General features: G+C 49.7%; 1 protein-coding gene across 2 annotated transcripts in view; it reads left to right on the forward strand.

Annotated features, from left to right (window-relative positions):
* The window catches only part of COL5A1 (collagen type V alpha 1 chain), a 137777-nt gene that overhangs the window by 105362 nt on the left and 12795 nt on the right, over positions 1–19620 (forward strand). For both annotated transcript variants that reach the window (XM_054646208.2, XM_077189145.1), the window contains exons 33-61: positions 346–390; positions 659–712; positions 1728–1772; positions 2412–2465; positions 2968–3021; positions 4939–4992; positions 6619–6726; positions 6893–6982; positions 7332–7385; positions 7981–8088; positions 9227–9334; positions 10049–10102; positions 10739–10792; positions 10958–11065; positions 11882–11935; positions 12018–12125; positions 12256–12309; positions 12651–12758; positions 13728–13781; positions 13931–13984; positions 14868–14921; positions 15368–15421; positions 16086–16193; positions 16572–16625; positions 16723–16776; positions 17381–17488; positions 17938–17991; positions 18558–18593; positions 19357–19410. In XM_054646208.2, the coding sequence (XP_054502183.2) occupies positions 346–390; positions 659–712; positions 1728–1772; positions 2412–2465; positions 2968–3021; positions 4939–4992; positions 6619–6726; positions 6893–6982; positions 7332–7385; positions 7981–8088; positions 9227–9334; positions 10049–10102; positions 10739–10792; positions 10958–11065; positions 11882–11935; positions 12018–12125; positions 12256–12309; positions 12651–12758; positions 13728–13781; positions 13931–13984; positions 14868–14921; positions 15368–15421; positions 16086–16193; positions 16572–16625; positions 16723–16776; positions 17381–17488; positions 17938–17991; positions 18558–18593; positions 19357–19410 (1998 nt within the window). The remainder of the gene's footprint in view (positions 1–345; positions 391–658; positions 713–1727; positions 1773–2411; positions 2466–2967; positions 3022–4938; positions 4993–6618; positions 6727–6892; positions 6983–7331; positions 7386–7980; positions 8089–9226; positions 9335–10048; positions 10103–10738; positions 10793–10957; positions 11066–11881; positions 11936–12017; positions 12126–12255; positions 12310–12650; positions 12759–13727; positions 13782–13930; positions 13985–14867; positions 14922–15367; positions 15422–16085; positions 16194–16571; positions 16626–16722; positions 16777–17380; positions 17489–17937; positions 17992–18557; positions 18594–19356; positions 19411–19620) is intronic.

Here is a 19620-nt window from a genome sequence, read left to right on the forward strand (position 1 = left end):
AATCAGTGGGGAAAAAGGGGTTATAGGTGTTGGGTGGCGGAGCTGAAGAGGTTTTGGGATGCTGAGGGGGTGGCCTCATCTTTGAAAGCATTTTGGGGTTTTAAAGGACTTAAGATGCTGCTCCTGAAGAGATTCATTCCCTCAGGGAGCAGATGTTGTCTGGGATCACTGTCCAGACCTGCCCAAGGGCTATAAATTCAAATAAATACAAGAATCGGGAGGTGGAGGTGAAGCTGCTGCTGAGTTTTTTGTGGCAGATGAGGAGCAGAGAGGTCCTGAGGCTGTGTGTGTGTGTGTGGCAGGCTCTGCTCTGGGTTCCTAATCCCTTCTCCTTTTCCATTCCAGGGCACTCCTGGCAAACCAGGTCCAAGGGGGCAGCGTGGTCCCACGGTGAGCAGCCTGTTCTTCATCCTTTTGTCCTTCAAAATCTTGTCCTGGCCAAAGGAAAACTTTGTGTCCTCACTGGGGATGGGACCTGGCCTTCAGCAGCTGCAGCTGAGCCAGGGGGACACAGATTTGGGGCTGGGTGTCTCCACTGAATGTGGTTTAAATCTTTCTGATGACTTGCCTGTCAGCCCTTGCTGCTGCTGCTGGGATGATTTATTGACCCCACACAGTTCAGAAAGGCCTCAAATGTCACTTTTTGTGTCCTTTCAAGGGTCCACGTGGGGAAAGAGGCCCCAGGGGAAGCACTGGAAAGCCTGGCCCAAAGGTAAGGCTTGGGGGTTTTAAAGGACTTGAGGACTTTGCTCCTGGAGAGATCCATTCCCTCAGAGAGCAGATGTTGTGTGGGCATTGGGATCACTGTCCAGACCTGCCCAGGGGCTGTAAATCCACATAAATACAAGGATCAGGAGGTGGAGGTGAAGCTGCTGCTGAGTTTTTCCTGGCAGATGAGGAGCAGAGAGGTTTTGGGGCTGTGTGTGAGCCTTTGGGGTGGTGTCCCAGGCAGAGTTGGGGTGGAAAGCAGCTGCTCCACCAGCCCCCATCTCCCTCCTTTCCTTTTCCATTGGGTTGGGAAAGCTGAGCCCTCCCAAGGCTCATTCCCAGCTCAGTGGCTCATGACCCAGCTGCAGAGGATGTGCCCAGGATCTGTAAATGTTCTGGCCCAGGAGCCAGCAGGACTCTGAGAGCACTCCCAGACTGGAGACCAACAGAACCCTGACATCAACACAACCCCACAGTCCCTAAACCTCCCCAGCCCCTCGTTTTTGGGTTTCAAATCGAGTTTAAACCCCCTGAGAGCCATTTTTGGAGCCATTTTTGCCTTCCCACTGCTGAGCCAGCATTGGCCACCAGGCAAAATTTGGGATTTTTCTCCAAACCAATCCCAAAGCACTGATTGATTACCTAAGCACTGATCACCAGGCTGGATGGAAACAGAGCTTTTGTTTATAAACAAATCTCTGGGCTTTGTGTTGGCATGAATTTTGTATAAATCCCCCCTCTTCAGGGTGGCATTTATCTCTCTGAGGGGGCCCACTGTGTGGTGGAAATATCCCAATCTCCCCAGGATTTTTATGAGGGGATGTGGGGGGAACAAGCAGCTGCTCATTTGTCACAGGCTGCTGTTCCTGCCACAGAATTATTATTAGAGAGGCCTGGGGGAGTTGCTGTGGTGTCACCGTGGGCTTGGTGCCATCTGAAGCCTTGGCACACAAGAAGCTGTGATGCTGATTTGGGTATTTTTTTTTTAAATGCTGTCTTGTTTTCCTTCTTCCTAAAAGGGCAACTCTGGTGGTGATGGCCCCCCTGGTCCTCCTGGAGAAAGGGTAAGAGGAGCTGAGGGGTAGAGCAGGCTCTGGCAGGGGATGTGGGCCTGCAGGGCTGCCAGGGTTTTTGGCAAGGTGGATCCTCCTGGGTGCCCTGCTAGCAGAGAGGAGTGGGCAGGAGGCAGCTCAGCAAAAGGGAAAATAAAGGGAAATTCTGGTTAAAAATCCAAGGTGAAAGGTGCTGGTGTGGAGAGAGGGCCCCCAAGCCACCTCCAGCCCTTAGGTCCTGTCTGAGCTCTCCAGGGAAGGCTCAGGTGGGACTTTGGGGGTCCTGTGGAATCACTCATGGGAGAAGGGACAAGTCACCCCTGGGTGACTGCAGGCAGTCAGAATTCCAGGCTCCTTCTGGAGGATGTGGTTCTCTAGGACCTCCTGCTGCTTTCTCCAGACCACAGTCAGCTGGGAAATCCTCAAACAATGGGACTTTCATGATTTTAGCCTCAATCCTGGTGTTTTTGGGGTTTTTTTCCCCCACTGGGTTTTTGTTCTGTTTGTAATTTTTTCTACACAACTACCCAGCATTTGCCTTTCCAGACCTTTGTGCTTACCTGCTGCTCACACAGAGATAATATTTGTAATATTTCCTATCAAGTGTTGCAGGTTCCTTAACCAACTTCTCTGCCTTGTCTTCCATCCCAGGGACCACCAGGGCCTCAAGGACCGACTGGATTTCCTGGACCAAAAGGGCCTCCTGTAAGTAACTCAGTTCCTGGGACATCCAGAGGGATAACCCAGCCTCTCCCACCCAGCCTGGGCTGATTCCCTGACAAATTCCCAAGAAAAGGCATCACTGAGACATGCTGATAACAACACTGTGGTTTCAGATTTTAAATAGCCAAGTAAATTGCAGCTGATTATAAATGTTCATTTCCTACTGACTCAGGATCTCTGGGATCTTTTGTGCCTGTTCTGTGCTTTATTTTCCCTCTGTGGACGTGGAGGACAGCACAGCACTGCTGTCCCTGCAGTTGTTGTACACTGGGGGGACCTCAGAAATGGTTTGGGAGTGATTTCCTGAGCAACTCCTGTGAGATGAATCCTTTGGGAGACCTGTGGGGAGGAAAGGGGTGCAGCTTTTAGGGTCTGCAGCTCCGTTTCCCTGTGAAATAGCCGGGAGCTTGGGCAAGCAGGGCTGATTCCATGTTTGGCACAGTTTTATTGCCAAGCACTGGGTGATGCTGCTTTTCTCCCACAGGGTCCTCCTGGGAAGGATGGATTGCCTGGGCACCCTGGACAGAGAGGAGAAACTGTAAGTAGCCAAAACACCTTGGACTGGTCATCGCTCCAGAGGCTCATTTTGGGTTCTCCAAACCCTCCTGTGCTGCTGGGGAGGTGCAGCCCCAGGCTGGGTTGTTTGGGGTCCCTGAGGGTCTGTCTCTGTGGGAAGCAGCCCATTTCTCCCCACTGCCTTCCCCAGGCATTAAATGAGCATTAAAAAGGTTTTGCACATGATGCATTTTCTCCCCTCAGCTTACCAGACAATTTAATTAACTTGCCTGGCATTTGCTAAGCAGGGCAGTGCAAACACTGCTCAGCCCAGCACCAGATATTTATTTACATGCCACGAGGCTGGTTTTAAAACAAGGGGGTTTTGAGGTATTTCTGAGCCAAGTCCTCAGGTCAGGATTAACTTAAAGGTGAAGAGTTTTCACCTGCCAGAGCCTGACTGACATTGAGTCTTCCTTGAGTTTTCCATGACATCCAAGGTGTCATCAGCTTCTGAGTCTGCAGTCAAAAGCATCAACCTCCAAGTCTGTAGGAGTGAATGGAGAATGGTTTTTTAATTATTTTGGGGTCTGAAAGCTCTCCCTAATTGCTTTCCTCAATTTGCCTCTCCCAGGAAAGAGAATCTCTGTTAACCTGTGCCACCAGCCTTGCAGAGATCACTTTTCTCCTGCACACCCAGGCAGGAGAAGTCCCCTTTTTGTCCCCTTTCTCCTCACAGTGCCAAAATGCAAGGAGAGAAGCAAAAAAAAAAAAAAGAATTAAATGCTCTTTCTACATCAGTAGCCTGGTCAGTGCAGTGCATCTTTGTGCAAGATTGAAATCTCTGTGTCAAACACTTCCCCTTATTGAAATTCCCATTCAGCAGCAAACAGGCATGCTGAGATATTTGGCCATATTAGATTTGCAAAGATTGGCTCTAAAAAAACCATGACAGATTCTAAAGCCTCTGTGCCCAAGGCTGAAAGAGTACAAAAGGAAAGCCCTTTCTTCAGGTTAATAAGGAAAGTCCTGCACAGAAATGATCTAAATATTTGTCTGTGATAAGAGTTTAAATTGCACCTTCATTTCCCAAGGATATTTTGCCATTTCCCCATCAGTGACAGGATATTTTCTGATCTGCAGGCAGCCAGAATAGCATGGAGGAGTTATTTAAGCATGACAGGCTAGCGTTGGCATGGGATTTATCTGATCCTCTTTTGTGGCAAGGAGAGAATAGCCCGTGTGCCCTAAATGCCATTCCTCAAGCTTGTCAGCAGGCTGGAGTAACAACCATAATTAATGTGCTTTTTAAGGAGTAGCCTGGGAGAGCCAAACAATTGCAGTGGTGAGAGTTCCTCGTTGTCACTCTTCAAAATGCCATTGGAAGGAGCTGTCAGGGAGACTTCCCTGCTCATCAGCCTTTGCAGACAAACAGGGCTGTGCTTCCTTTCAGCAAATGTTGATGGAGGAGATAAAACTTCACTCAGCCCCCGTGGGTTAATCTGTTCCTGAGCTTCTGGGAGCTGAGCTGAGACAGAATGGAGCCTAAACCAGCACCAGAATGGGCAGCAGGAGAAGGGAAACAGCTTTTAAGAGTTGCTCAGCATGAAGAAATTCACACTGATTTTAAGAGCCATTTAATAGCCATTAATGGCGTTTTTAATTGCCATTTCCTCCGTGGTTTTATGAGTGGAACAGATTTTTATAGATATACATATAAATGGCCAAAGCACAGCAGTTCCATCCAAACAGCAGGGCTGAGCTTTGAGAATCCCTTCTTCTTCCTCTGTTTCACCCTTTGTAAATGCACAAGGACATTTTTCCAACTTTCTGTTTGATTTTTTTATTTCATTTTCATTTGGCCCACCCTGGTCAGGGGTTTCACTTGGGGAGGAACAGCTGGTGGCAGTGTGACCCTCACAGAAATGTCACTTCTTTGTCTTTTCCCTTTCTCTAACAGGGTTTCCAAGGCAAGACCGGCCCTCCAGGCCCCCCTGGTGTCGTAGGGCCTCAGGTAAGAAGCAAATGCTCACCCCTGCAACTGGTCTTTACTGGTTGTGCAGCGGGGACTCCTTTTCCAGGGAAGGCAAAGCCTTGTCAGGTGGCTTTGAAATTCCTGAGGAAGGTGTGAAATCCCCCCATGGCCCCAGCTCACCTTGCTGAGGGGTTGGGATGGGGTTTAGAAAAACGTAAATGTGGTGGCTCCTGTGAGCTCAGCACAACCACCCCGGTGTAAAACCAGAGTAGGGTGAGAAAACAGCTGAAAAGCACAGCCCAGCTGAAAAGCAAAAAACAGCTGAAAAACACAAACCAGCTGAAAAAGACAAAACAGCTGAAAATCACAGCCCAGCTAAACAACACAACCCAGCTAAAAGCACAACCAGCTAAAAAGCACAACCCAGCTAAAAAGCACAAAACAGCTGAAAAACGCAAACCAGCTGAAAATCACAGCCCAGCTAAACAACACAACCCAGCTAAAAGCACAACCCAGCTAAAAAACACAACCCAGCTGAAAAACACAAAACAGCTGAAAAAGACAAACCAGCTGAAATCACAGCCCAGCTAAACAACACAACCCAGCTAAAAGCACAACGCGGCTGAAAAGCACAAAACATCTAAAAAACCACATCCCAGCTCAAAGGCCTGCAGCAGCCAGGGAGTTAAATGAGATCTCCAAGGGCTGAGCAGCTGCTGGTGGTCAGGGCAGAGCAAACGTGCTGCCAGAGTGCTCTTCCATGTCACTGTGAGGAAAATCATCCCTCTTTCATCTGAAGGGCTGCCAGGTTCTGTCAGAGCTGGGCTGGTTTGCTTTCAGTCACCTCGAACAAGCACAAGCACAACTTCCAGTGAGCCTGCACTGAGCTTAGGACCGGCTTTGGGTCGAGCCTTCTCGCCTGAGCTGCTGGGGAGCAGCGCTTTAATTAGAAAGCAATTAATTTGTCCTCTTTAATGACACCATAAAGCCCCTGATTTGTAAATTCCCTGATTAGGGGCAATCCCCTGACGGCTGTGTCTGTCTTCTCGAGTGCAAATGAGGCTCGGTGGCAATTTGGTGGCGCTCTGCTGGGTGCAGTTGCTGTGATCTGTGGCTGCTGAGTGAGCTCTGCGTGCTCTAAGTGCCCTCCCCGCGGCAGGACATGAGTTACAGCCCTGTCCCCAAAGCTACCAAGGGGGCAGGGACACCGTGGCTTTGTGCATGTGGCTTTTGTCCTCCTGAAAAGGAGCCCCTGGGGAGCCCTGTGTGACACTTGTCACCCTGAGTGGCCTCCGAGGGCACGGAGGCAGCCGGTAATTGCCAGGCAGAGCGAGCCTCATGCATTATTTATGCCCCATCCGAGCAGGAATCAGCGGGCTTGGAGAGAGTGCTTCGGAAGTTTTCAATTAAAAAGGGAAAGCTAAGCATAATAGTTGTGGTGGTAACATCTCGTTTGGGTGAAATCTGGGCTCACTCCAGAGGTTCTCAGTGCCTCCAGTCTGCTGAGGGTGATGTTGGAGACTTCCAGAGCAGATGCCAGAGGGGGAATGTCTCCAGGGATTGCTGGTGGCACTGAAGGCACCTCTTCCATCCCACCCTGCACTCCTCCCTTCCTCAGCAGTTCTGCCAACAGCCACCCCGTTTTCTCTGACTGTTTTTTTCCAGGGTCCAACTGGTGAGACTGGGCCCATGGGTGAGCGAGGCCACCCGGGCCCTCCAGGCCCCCCAGGTGAACAAGGCCTCCCTGGCCTCACTGGAAAAGAAGGGACCAAGGTAGGGACTGGAATCCACCTCCTTGCTGTCTGTCCCTCCCTGGACACGGAGAGGATGATTCAGAAAAGAAATGGAGCTCCTGCCTCATCCCAGCTGCAGGCTGAGGAGATGAGCTGGGCCTCCACGGAGTGAGCAGACCCTCAGCTCTTTCTCCTTTTCCTTGCAGGGGGATCCTGGCCCTGCTGGCCTCCCAGGAAAGGATGGTCCTCCTGGACTGAGAGGGTTCCCTGGAGAACGAGGCCTCCCTGGCCCCATTGTGAGTAGAACCTACTTGGTCCCTCCAGCTGGAGATCTCCCAGCTACCCCAGTTGCTGAATTCCCAGTTGCTCCAGCTGTGAATTCCCAACTGCTCCAGTGGTTGAATTCCCAGTTGCTCCAGCTGTGAATTCCCAGTTGCTCCTGTTGTGAATTCCCAGTTGCTCCAGCTGTGAATTCCCAGTTGCTCCGGTGGTTGAATTCCCAGTTGCTCCAGTTGTTGAATTCCCAGTTGCTCCAGTTGTGAATTCCCAGTTGCTCCTGTTGTGAATTCCCAGTTGCTCCAGTGGTTGAATTCCCAGTTGCTCCAGTTGTTGAATTCCCAGATGACTTTGTTTTCCTTCCTCCAGGGTTCTCCAGGACTGAAAGGCAATGAAGGTCCCCCAGGCCCTCCAGGCCCAGCCGTGAGTATCCCTGTCCCTGCAGGCAGCACCATTTACAAGCTTGGCAGGGCCAGGCCAGGGTTAGTCACAGCTCCAGGCTTTATCCTGATTTTCCTGACGACTCCCTGCATGTTCCTGTATTTTACAAGCCCTGCATGTAACAGCTCAGTCATTTTGTGGGGTCAGCTGTGGATGTACGTGACGGGCTGAGGGAACTGCAGGGGTTCAGAACATCCAGGATTTTGTTTCTAATCCACCTGCTTTGCCTCTGGAAGTTGTCTCCACTTGAGATCCCTGCTCAGGGCCGTCCTCCTGGAAGGAAACATTCATCATCCAACCCTCCCTGCTGGCTGTGAAGTAGCTCATGCTCTTGTTCCAGGCTGTTTATGTGTCCCCAGGAGCTGAGCAATCTGCACCATCCAGAGGAGAATCCAGCCCTTCCAGGGATTTTAATTTAAAAAAACCCTAATCTGCAGAGCCCCTTAGGCTGGTGGTACCAACTCTTCATGTGGCAGTTATCCCACAGATGAAGATCTTGGATTTCTCTCTGTCTGGCCATGGGTGAAGCTTGATACTGCAATTAAAGCTCCTTTCCTCCTCCTCCTCCTCCCAACAGGGCTCTCCTGGGGAACGTGGCCCTGCAGGATCAGCTGGCCCTATAGGATTGCCAGGCAGACCTGGCCCTCAGGGACCTCCAGGACCTGCAGGTGAAAAGGGAGCTCCAGTAAGTACCAGTATGAAGATGAAGAGTTGTGGGACAACTGGAGATGTGTGCAGTAGGGAGCTGAGCGTGGGATCAGTCCTTGTGGAGATTTAAATTATTAAAAAATAAGGATATAAAGTTCAGTTAGAAAGGAATTTTCTCATCTTGAGCACATCAAACCACTGGATGTCAGCTGCTCAGGTGCCACCCCTGTCAAGCATGGCTGTGACCCCAGGGACTGATGTGTCCTCAGGCAAGGAGAAGGCCTGGGGGCCGAAAAGGTGCCACAGCCTGCGTCACCTCCTGGTGACAATCAGCCAAGGGCCAGGCCTGTGGGCAGACAACTGAGCCAGCCCCATCAGCAGAAGGAGCCAGAGGTGGCTTAGGTGATGTCAGGCTGCTCTTTGATATCAGAACTGCTTATCAGCCACACTTGCTGCTTTGTTAGAAACTCCAGCAGCTGATCCAGAGGGGAGAATTTCCTGGTGAATCAGTTTTAGGAACATCTGTCCTGCTGAGTACCTGCAGCATGTGTCAGTCAGGGCAGGCATGAATAGGCAATTTATGTGGCATCTAATTTATTTAGAGGAGAGCACCCAGGATTCAGATGCAATTCAATCATGGAGGAGAAAACTGGAAAATATTCACTGTTCAGTTCCTGTAAACAAACAAATTTGATTGAAAACTCCTGCTCAAAGGAGTACAAGTAGATGTTGACACAGAGATTGTTTTATTCGCTTCAGGTGGTTTTATTTGTCCAGAATCTCAGGATGGGCCTCCTGAGAACCCCCCTTAGCTGGGGGTCAGCCAGGGAGGGAGCAGGACCAGAATCAGCAAAAACTGGCTGGTGGGAGTAAAAATTACTTGGGGTCTTGTTTGTCATCCAGGCAGGGCTGGCAGAGGGTTCAGATTAAATCAGATTATGTTGCTGTAGCAGGGAAATTGCAGCTGTGATCTTTACATTTGCTTGTTCTTTTCATTATCCCTCAAGACAGAAGTTTTGTCTCCTTTCAGACAAGGAGCACAGATGAAACATCAGCTGGCAGCGGCTTTGCTGCTCCCGCCCATCCAGCCAGGAGTCATTAGCAGCTGAATAAAACCTTAATGGGCTGTAATGGATCGGTCAGAGGGTGTGACCTGCCTGTTTCTCTGCTTCCAGGGGGAGAAGGGTCCCCAAGGACCGGCTGGCCGGGATGGCATCCAGGGCCCCGTGGGACTGCCGGGACCAGCAGGTCCTGTTGGACCTCCAGGAGAGGATGGAGACAAGGTGGGGGCAGCTCCTGCTGCCTGGGGTCACTCTGGCACGGAGCTGGGCAGCGTTTGCACTGTGGTGCACCCCACAGTTGGGTGGGATGTGCTGCTGGAGGAATTTTGTGGAACTCAAAATCCCATGGGATGGGCAGCAGCAGATGGGGCTCCATGTCCTCTTCCAGCCAAAAAGTTCCCTAAAATCCACGTTGGCTCCCCCAAATCTGTAGCAGACACCTGCCCACAGATGCCCAGCCTCTCTAAATTAATTTCCTCTCTCATTAAGCCCCTCTGGAGTGGAGGATTCCCAGGAAACATCAGCTGGGACAAATCCCTTGTGGTTGCTCAAAGGGTCTGCAGGATGCAGAAATTCCCTGAAATCCACATTGGGTCCCTCAAACCTGTAGCAGATACCTACCCACAGATGCCCAGCCTCTCCAAATTAATTCCCTCTCTCATTAAGCCCCTCTGGAGTGGAGGATTCCCAGGAAACATCAGCTGGGACAAATCCCTCGTGCCTGCTCAAAGGGTCTACAAGATGCAGCTTCGCACATGGCGTGGCAGACGAGGAATTGTAGGGTGGAAAAGGGTTTGGTTGCACCTGGAGTGGCCAAATCTCTGGAATTCTTCACCCATTCAGTCCCTGTGGGGTTTGGGATAAGGATGCAGCCCCTCAAGGCTGCTGGGATGGGGAAGTGGTGATGGATTAATGTTGTCCCTTTGTTCCTGGCAGGGTGAGATCGGGGAGCCTGGGCAGAAGGGCAGCAAAGGTGACAAGGGGGAGCAGGTGAGTGATGGGGACTCTGCTGTAGCTGCTTCTCTTGAGTCTGGTTCGTTGTGTGACTTGCTGGAAATAGAAATTAAATTTATATCATTTTCTAATGTTGATTCATCTTCTGTGCTTCATCAAATACCCACATGATGTAAAAAAAAGAGTGAGAGCCTCAAGTGGGAGCCTCCAGCTCCCAGGAACACTGAGATATTTCCACATCACCCACTTAGCATGGAAATATCTGTGAAACATGAGCAGTGTTGCCATCAAAGTTGGGTCTTTGGCTGAAGTTCCCTTTCTGATTTAGTTTATGACAGAGGGACCTGGTGATTTTTAAAGGTCCCTTCCAGCCCAAACCATCCTGTAATTCTGTGGTAATTCCAGTTCCACACCCTTTCTGTGCTGCCCAGAGCCTGAAGAACATGAGTTACCCAGGAGTCAGGGCTGAGTGCTGACACAGCTTTGCTGCAGCAAAAATGTGTTTGGAGGAGCCTGAGGAATGCTGGGGTGTCCAGGGAGGCCTGACCCTGTTCCCCACTTCCCTTTTGGGAATTAATGCAGTTTTAATGGAGATTGTATTGAAGGAATTCACCTTTTCCAGGTGAATTTGTCACTCTGCTCCTAACACTGACATTTCTTTCTTTGTGACAGGGTCCCCCAGGCCCCACTGGTCCCCAGGGTCCAATTGGTCAGCCTGGCCCAGCTGTGAGTATTAGCAAAAATCCCTTTTTTTTCCCCAAAAAGGCCTCCTGGGAAGCACTGGGATGATTCCTGCCTGGCACTGCTGCTGCCCAGCACGAGCAGGGGGTGGTGGGGTGGGGTTGGTGGTCCCCACGTCTGTCTTGGGCTGATCAGAGCCTGTCCTTGCAGGGAGCTGATGGAGAGCCTGGGCCCCGAGGACAGCAAGGCCTCTTTGGTCAGAAAGGTGATGAAGGACCCCGAGGGTTCCCTGGTCCTCCTGGCCCTGTGGGCTTGCAGGTAATTTACAGCATCCAGGGAGGGTCTAGGTGTTGGGAAGGATGAAAGTTTGACAAGAAAGTCTCACAGATGTGTGTGCTTAGCAGAAAGATTTTTGAATGTAGAGTCTGATGAAGGAATAGAGATGGAAGCAAGTTTTGATACAGAAGAAAAGAATTGCTGAGCCAGTCTCACTGGATAACCAAGGAGGCAAAGGGTGTGTTGGTTAGAAGGGGTTTGTATGGCTTAGAGCAAAGGATAAACCCACCCCAAACAAGAAGATGTTTTTACCAAGCAGGAAGACAGCACAGGCAAACAAGGCAGCAAATGCTGCAGGTAGAAAAAAGGTCTCAGAATTTTCCACTGCAAGAAACCTGAAAAACAACTTCTAGCTTAAACTGTAATGTACTAGTAAACTAAAAATGTACTAGCTTAAACTGTAATGTACTGACTTTTAGTGATTGGAGAATAGAAGCATGAATATGGCAATTATAGCAGTTATGATAGGCTATAGGTAATAGTTAAGGTATAGATTGGTTCTACTGTGTTGAGATGCTCAGCAAAGAAAAGTCTATAATGCATTGTAACCAAAAGAAAAGTCTATAATGCATTTGTAACCTGGACTAAGGGTCTCCAGGCCTGCCTGCAGCTGGAGCTGGCAGCTGTAGGCACAGCTCTGTCACCCATGACTGCTCTAACTCATGGATCCAACAAACTGCATTTTGGAGAGCCCCTGGAGTCTCCCATCCCTCATTTGAGCTCTTACATTTAGGGTGGTGAGAGCTGGGGCTCACCTGAGATGTTCCCAGCTAAAATTCACCCTCTGCACCTCCACAGGGCCTGCCTGGACCGCCTGGGGAGAAGGGAGAAACGGGTGACGTTGGCCAGATGGTAAGGGGCTTCCAAATTTCTTATTTCACCACTGACATTGCTCTGAGAAACCCGTCTGAAATTTGTCCTCCTTTTCTCTCAGGGCCCACCAGGCCCACCAGGACCCAGAGGTCCATCTGGGCCACCAGGAGCAGATGGTCCACAGGGTCCCCCTGGAGGAATAGGAAACCCTGGTGCAGTAGGAGAGAAGGTAAAGCACCCTGAGGAGCCTGAAGCAGGAGTTTGCTGCAGCACTCATGCAGTGCCTTTGCTGTGCCAGCAGAAAACTCATCCCCCTGCAGAAATGTGAATATTTCCATCCCTTTTTTTTCCATGTGTAGGGTGAACCTGGGGAATCTGGTGAGCCTGGTCTCCCTGGAGAGGTTGGCCTGCCGGTAAGTGCCCCCTGGGAGAGGCATGGATGAGCTGGAGAGGTGTGGATGTGGATGGGACAGCAGGGGCTGAGCCAGCCCTGTCCTGGATTTGGGTATTGATGACACATTGCCACGTTCCTGGGTATTTATAGGATCACGTTTAGTCACCAAATCTGGGCTACCCACAGCTGAACACCATGAACACCACTCAGTCCTTGTGGGAAGGGACTGTTAAATCATGTCCTTGTGTTTGGAGACACAAATAGAACTTCTTTTGCTCAGAATTGATTAAAGGATAATTAGAGATCAGTATTTTTTTGTTGTTGTTTTCCTTGATAATAACAGTTTTTTGTCCTTTACAGGGCCCTAAAGGTGAAAGAGGTGAAAAGGGGGAAGCAGGTCCCTCTGGTGCTGCTGGTCCACCTGGCCCCAAAGGCCCACCAGGTGATGATGGCCCCAAAGGCAGCCCTGTAAGTACCCCCTCAGTCTTTCCTTGCCTTGCCAGCAGAGATTTCTGCATGAAAAGCTGTTCCCAGAGATATCTGTGGAAATTTAAACTCATTTCCTAGCCATGGACTTGTTCTTCTGGTGATCCATTATCTCAGCCCCATTCCTTAGGGTGTTGATGAGGGAAAGACCCTGCTGGACCCTATTTCCCAGAAATACTGGAATTGTTAGTGCTTTTTGCAGGATGTCAGGAATCTCACCCCATGCAGAGCAGCTGCAGTAGGGTCACTTTGTGTTTATGGCTTTCCAAGGTCTTCTGCACCAGAGCAGAGCTTCCAAAATAGGATCAAGGAGATTTATTGGGTTTGGGAGCTGTACCTGCACACCCAGCTCCCTGCTGCTGATTCTACAGCTCTGCTGAAGCCACTGGAGCTCTGCTGATTTTACCAGGGGACAATGGTGCAGAGTTTATCTTGCAGGCTCCTCTGGTGCCTGAAATGTACGATGAGATAAGGCAAGATGGCACAAAGAAGCAGAGGAGGCAGGGGAGTTTAGTCATCCCTCCTAACAGATGGGATTTGGGATATCTGTGATGGCTTGCAGGCTGCTCCTGGAATCATGTGAAGCACCCGACAGACATTGTATGGGGAAGAATGCTGAAGTGCTTCAGTCATTAAATGCTCTGAGAGGCTCCTCCTGTGCAAAATGTCACACATTTGCAAAAGCAAAACCTTCCAATCTGCACGTTCCCAAAGCTGGGAGGACTCTGATTTCTGAAACACTGGGATGGAAGTGCCAGCATTGTCTCTGGAGCTCTGGTGGTCAGGATGCAGATCTGGACTGGCTGGGGCAGGGTGGAAACACTGCAGCTCCAAAGAGGGGTTGTGCTTGTACAAATTGGGGTTTTACTCCATAGGGTGGCTCCCCGTGTTGTCACTGGTGCTCTCCAGGTGCAACATCCCTGACTTGAGAATGTTCTTCTCCCTTTGCAGGGTCCAGTTGGTTTCCCTGGTGACCCTGGTCCTCCTGGAGAGCCTGGCCCAGCTGTAAGTGTTGGTCTCACAGAGCTTCCTCCTCCTGGGGTGGTGAAACTCAACTGTGCTGCTCATTCCCAGCAGCTCCCCTGGCATTTCCTCTGCTCAGCACCATTCACACCCTAAAGACACCTCCTTGTTCCTTTTCCCCTCCTTTTTAGGGTCAAGATGGTCCTCCTGGTGACAAAGGTGATGATGGTGAACCTGGACAGACTGTGAGTACCTGGAGAGATGAGAGCTGTTCCCCACAGTGCCCATGGCTCTGTGCCAGCTCCAGGGACACTGAGCCTCTCACTCCCACCAGAATTTCCCACAGGGAACTGCCCACTGAGGATCTCATTCCATCCATCCCTCCATGGATCCCTCCATGGATCCATCCATACATTGATCCCTCCACCCCTCATCCATCCACACCTCATCCCTCCATCCCATCCATCATCCATCCATCCATCCATCCATCCATCCATCCATCCATCCATCCATCCATCCATCATCCATCCATCATCCCTCCATCCCTCCATCCATTCATCCCATCCATGTCCATCCATCCATCATCCATCCATCCATCCATCCATCCATCCATCATCCATCCATCCATCCATCCATCATCCATCATCCATCCATCCATCATCCATCCATCCATCCACCCATCCATCCATCCATCATCCATCCATCATCCCTCCATCCCTCTATCCATTCATCCCATCCATGTCCATCCATCCATCATCCATCCATCCGTCCATCCATCCATCCATCATCCATCCATCCATCCATCCATCTGTCCATCCATCCATCATCCATCCATCATCCCTCCATCCCTCTATCCATTCATCCCATCCATGTCCATCCATCCATCCATCATCCATCCATCCGTCCATCCATCCATCCATCATCCATCCATCCATCCATCCATCCATCTGTCCATCCATCCATCATCCATCCATCCATCCATCCATCCATCATCCCTCCATCCATCCATCCATCCATCCATCCACCCCTCATCCATCCATCATCCATCCATCCATCCATCCATCCATCCCTCCATCCATCCATGGGTGGGGCACTCATGGCTTGTTCTCCTCCCCTCTCTCCCTGCAGGGTTCCCCTGGGCCCACAGGAGAGCCAGGCCCCTCTGGACCCCCTGGGAAAAGGGTGAGTTGGTTTTTTTAGGAAGATTTTCCCAAAAGCACTTCCATTAACTTTTTAAAACTCACAGTGTTACTAAGCCTATAATAAATGCTGTGTAAAACATGTGATAATTAAAAAAAATATGTGATAATTAAAAAAAATAAAATGATGCACCATCCACAGCCATTGGAAATTGATGGGAAGCTGCCAAGCAAATCCCATGGATTTTTTTTTAAAGATGTTAACAGCCCAAAGAAAACCCAAGGATGAGGCACTGCTGCTCTTCCTGCCTTGCTGGCAGAACCCAGGGATTCATTTAGCAAGGAGCTAATTTAAAAAGCTTTTCAGGGATATTTGTCTCCATTTTGTCTCCTTCCCTGGGGCTGCAGCATCGTTTTGCTAATTCCAACGGACCCTTGCAGATCAGCAGCATCTAATTGTGTTTCCCATCTACTCTGGGCTTTCTTTAGGGCCCTCCTGGTCCAGCTGGTCCTGAAGGAAGGCAAGGAGAGAAAGGAGCCAAGGTGAGAGCTGAATGGAATTTCTCTTGTGCTGTGTCCTTGCTAGTCCAAGAGGATCTCCCTCTGCCAAGGCAGGGAGTTGATTTTGCTGCGTGTTACAACAAATTAGCCTGGATTTGGGGCCACTGGCCTCCAATCTGAGCTTATGTTTCAGCCCTTAACAAGCTCTGTGGAGATAATTAGGGCTTGGTAAGGTCACGGGAATGTTTTGCCTGGTTTGGAACATGCAAGTGCTATATTTGGCAATGTAATGTGTTGTAAATAATGGGGTGTGCAGAGCCCCGTGTCCTTTCCCAGGGCAAACACAGCATTCATGGGCTGGGATTGTTTGGGTGGGAGTGCTGGGGAAATGGAGATGGGATGGGAAATTACAGATCTCCATGTGGCAGCACAGGGGAGGGAGGATGGGTGGATGGAAGGGTGTCCTTGAACCCAGGAGAGCTCAGAGCCAAAGGGTGGTTCCTGCTGGAATTCAGGCAAGGCTGGAAACTGAAGGAGTTTGGAGAGTGCCTGAGGTGGAGGGAGCAGCAGGAAAATCAGGGAGTAGAAAGTTTCATTTCCAGTGCTTTGCATGGATCTGCATCCACTCCATGACGTCCTCCTGGCACCCTCTCACAAAATCATCTGATGTCCCAACACAAATTCAACCCCCTGCCTCTTCATCCAGGGGGAAGCTGGTTTGGAAGGACCTCCTGGGAAGACTGGACCCATTGGTCCCCAAGGTGCTCCAGGGAAGCCTGGTCCTGATGGCCTCCGTGGGATCCCCGGTCCAGTTGTGAGTATTCCCAGCCTGAGAAAGCTCAGCTTTTTTCCTGTGGCCCACCTCTCTGGAAGGTGCCTTTTCTCAGGCTTCTGTCCGTGCTGGAATGGCTGACAGCAGATAAAACAGATTTCATGGGAAAAATGGGATGGTGAATATCATCTCCCACATGTTTCATTTGAGTCTTGGGTCTTCAGCCACTCTCCAGGAGTGATTTTCCTCGACCCACAAGGTCCCTTTTCCAGCAGAGATTTGAGCATGGAAGGAACATAAATCCCTTTGCCACCTGTGAAAAGCCAGGACAGTCATTCCCTGGCACAGGTGAATAATCAGAATATTCCCAGCTGGGAGCGCTGCTGTCACTGGCAATGAGGAAATTGCACTTTTTTACAGGGTGAACAAGGTCTCCCGGGATCCCCTGGCCCAGATGGTCCTCCAGGCCCAATGGTATGTCCAGAGCACCCAATCCTAGGAGTTTTTGACCTGGATGAATGAGTGTGACATGAATTAATCCCCTCTTTTTTGTTCCCCCTGTGTCCCAAAGGGCCCTCCGGGTTTGCCTGGTCTGAAAGGAGACTCTGGTCCTAAAGGAGAGAAGGTGAGAATGCACTCAGGATCCCATTGCCTGGTCCCTGGTGGGGTGTGGGGGACAAATGGCACTGCCCAGGGGTCCTGCAGCTGGCAGGACAGGGCTGGGCAGTGTCACCAGCCCCAGTGACAGCTTCAGAGGAGAGCTGGAGCACTCTGAGTGAGCCCCAAGGAGCTGAGCTGTGGGGGAGTGTGGGAGTGCAGAGCCCTGGCCCATTTTTGGGGTGATTCTTCACCCTATAAACTTTTCTCTCATTTATATATATATATATAATATTTTATATATATATATATGAAATATAATATATATAATATATATTATAATATATATAAACAATATAATAAATAATAATAATAAAAATATAATATAAAAATATTATATATATTTATATAACTCCAGGGAATGAGTAGCTGCTCCAGTGCAGAGGTTCTTTCTATATTTGTAGCATTTTCTGCTGTAAAAATCTCCTATTTTTGGTCACTCTCCCACTTCCACATGTCAGGGATTGCTACAAACTCCTCTCACCTCGCTCAGATATTTGGGGGTTGGATCTAGAAATGTCTTTGCTCTCTCCAGTCAGAAATCCTAATTAACATCTGCTGTTTTCCCCCAGGGTCACCCAGGTTTAATTGGTCTCATTGGGCCACCAGGAGAGCAGGGAGAAAAGGGTGACAGAGGCCTCCCAGGGCCCCAGGGCTCAGCAGGACCCAAGGGAGAGCAGGTAAATATTCCCTAAAACCTTCCTGGAATGTGCTTGGGAGCATTGCACCCTCGAGGAGGTGCAGCATAGCAGAGATGGGCAACCCTGGCAGGAGATCCTTGGCAGTTTTTGAGGGATATTTTCTGTATTAATGTGGTTTATTCTGTGTGTGAAACATGGATTTGCTCCAAAATGACCCATTTTAGTGGGAAGCAGATTCTCAAGGGTCCTATGAAAGAGTTGAATAGACCTGGAGGGATGGTGCCATTAAATATTCATCTGAAGGGCTGATTTTTAAAAGTGTGAGCCTAAATGAGATAAGAGATTCCTTGCCCATGCTCTAAAAACCAGGTAAAGCTCCAGATCGGCCTGGAATCCCCCAAAACTGAGTGCCCACCTGTGAGCAGGGCTTGGATGTGTAATTTTAAGCTAGAATTTCAGATGAATATCATTTTCCTGTTATCTTTTAGGGTATCACAGGTCCCTCTGGACCCATTGGACCTCCAGGGCCCCCAGGATTACCGGTAGGTGACAATCAATGACCTTGGAATTCCTTGGGAGCCCTCAGGAGCCACTTTGGTGGTGCCAGGACTGCCCAGCACAGCCCTGGCTGTAGGAGGATGTTGGGCACAATGGGATTTTTTAGCTGAACCCTTTAAAAAGTCCTGGATAAGTTCCAGGAGTGCTGGAAGTGATGTGGGAGATGGGCACTGGGAAATCGTTCCCCCCTTGTTTCCCTCCCCTTTTCTTTTGGAGTATCTACAATCCCACGGGGATTTCTTACCCTTTTTTGCTGATTTTCATCACTTTTTTGGTGCTAGCCTGGGGTGCCCAGCTGGGTGTCCTGAGCATGGAGTGGGATCAGCCTCACATTCCAGGAATTTCCCAGCAGCTTCCCCAGTCCCCACCGGGGCAGGAGTGTGGAGCTCTGCCACAAAAGCTTTTTGTCTGTTGGCAAATAAAAGCAGCACCCACCTGAAGTGAATGAGGGAAAATGGAAATAGAAAGGGAGTAAATTTTATAAAAATTCCCCTTCTGAACTCTCTGCTTGGAAATGGGCTGACTCCTTTCTGTATTTGCCTCTCCACAGGGTCCACCTGGTCCCAAGGGTGCTAAAGGCTCATCAGTGAGTATGGACACAACTAAAGGAAGAGGCTGAGGGGTTTTTATTGAGTGTGGGACACGCTGGGCCTCCCTTCATCAGCAAAATGAATGCAATCAGCAGAGAGGGCTTAGGGAACTCTGCCTTTGCAGGCTGCCTAAGCCCAGCAGTGATAATTGGGGAAGGTTTCTGTGCCACAACTGCACTTCCCTGAAGAGCAGAGCAGCAGAGATCACAAGGAGCAATCCCAGTGCTTAGTCCTGAGGAGAAAAGCTGCTGCTGGAGAGCGGAGGGGATTAAAAATAGCCCGTGAAAAGCGGGAGGTGGGAAGTTGGAAAGTGAGGAACTCGCTGAGAAATGAGACTCTGGAGCTTCGTGGTGCACACCTGCTGTGCAGGCAGCTAAAAATTCATCTTTTGGGCAACTCCTTAGTGTCTTTTTTTTGCCATCCAGAATTCGGTGTTTTATTAATTGGAAGATTTTATTTGACTTGCAGAACTGTTGGGTTGGTTGGGAGAGTTGAAGATTTTATGCATTTTATGCATTCTGTAGGAAGCATAAGAAAAATCTGACTGTAACTCCAGGTGTTTGATCTTTTCTTTCACCTAAACACCAAAAATAACCAAAAATACTATTTTCTTGGGATGTGGGTACTGGGAGACTCATCTTGTGTGCCTGAAAGGACAAAAATGAAGTTTCTTTAGTTAAAATAATGTTTGGGATGTGATAAAAGTTCCAGATGAATTCTCCTGAGTGACTCCTGATTTTCCCTTGTTTTTCCATCCAGGGTCCCACAGGTCCCAAGGGTGAATCAGGTCTTCCTGGGCCCCCAGGGCCTCCTGTAAGTAGAACCCATAAGGTGAAGGATGAAATGAGGTTCAGACCTCGTGGCTGCTGGAATTTGGGAAGCAAAATCTCTGGACAAAGATTCCTTTCCAATCCTAGCAATGGGTTGGAGTCTCTTGGTGACACTGGGGGAAAAAGGATGGGAAGGGAGGAATTATTGATGGGAAGAGAACAAGGAAAGGTGGAAAATGTTGAAGCCAGAGGT

This window comes from Agelaius phoeniceus, chromosome 21 (assembly GCF_051311805.1).
Source record: "Agelaius phoeniceus isolate bAgePho1 chromosome 21, bAgePho1.hap1, whole genome shotgun sequence".
NCBI lineage: Eukaryota > Metazoa > Chordata > Aves > Passeriformes > Icteridae > Agelaius > Agelaius phoeniceus.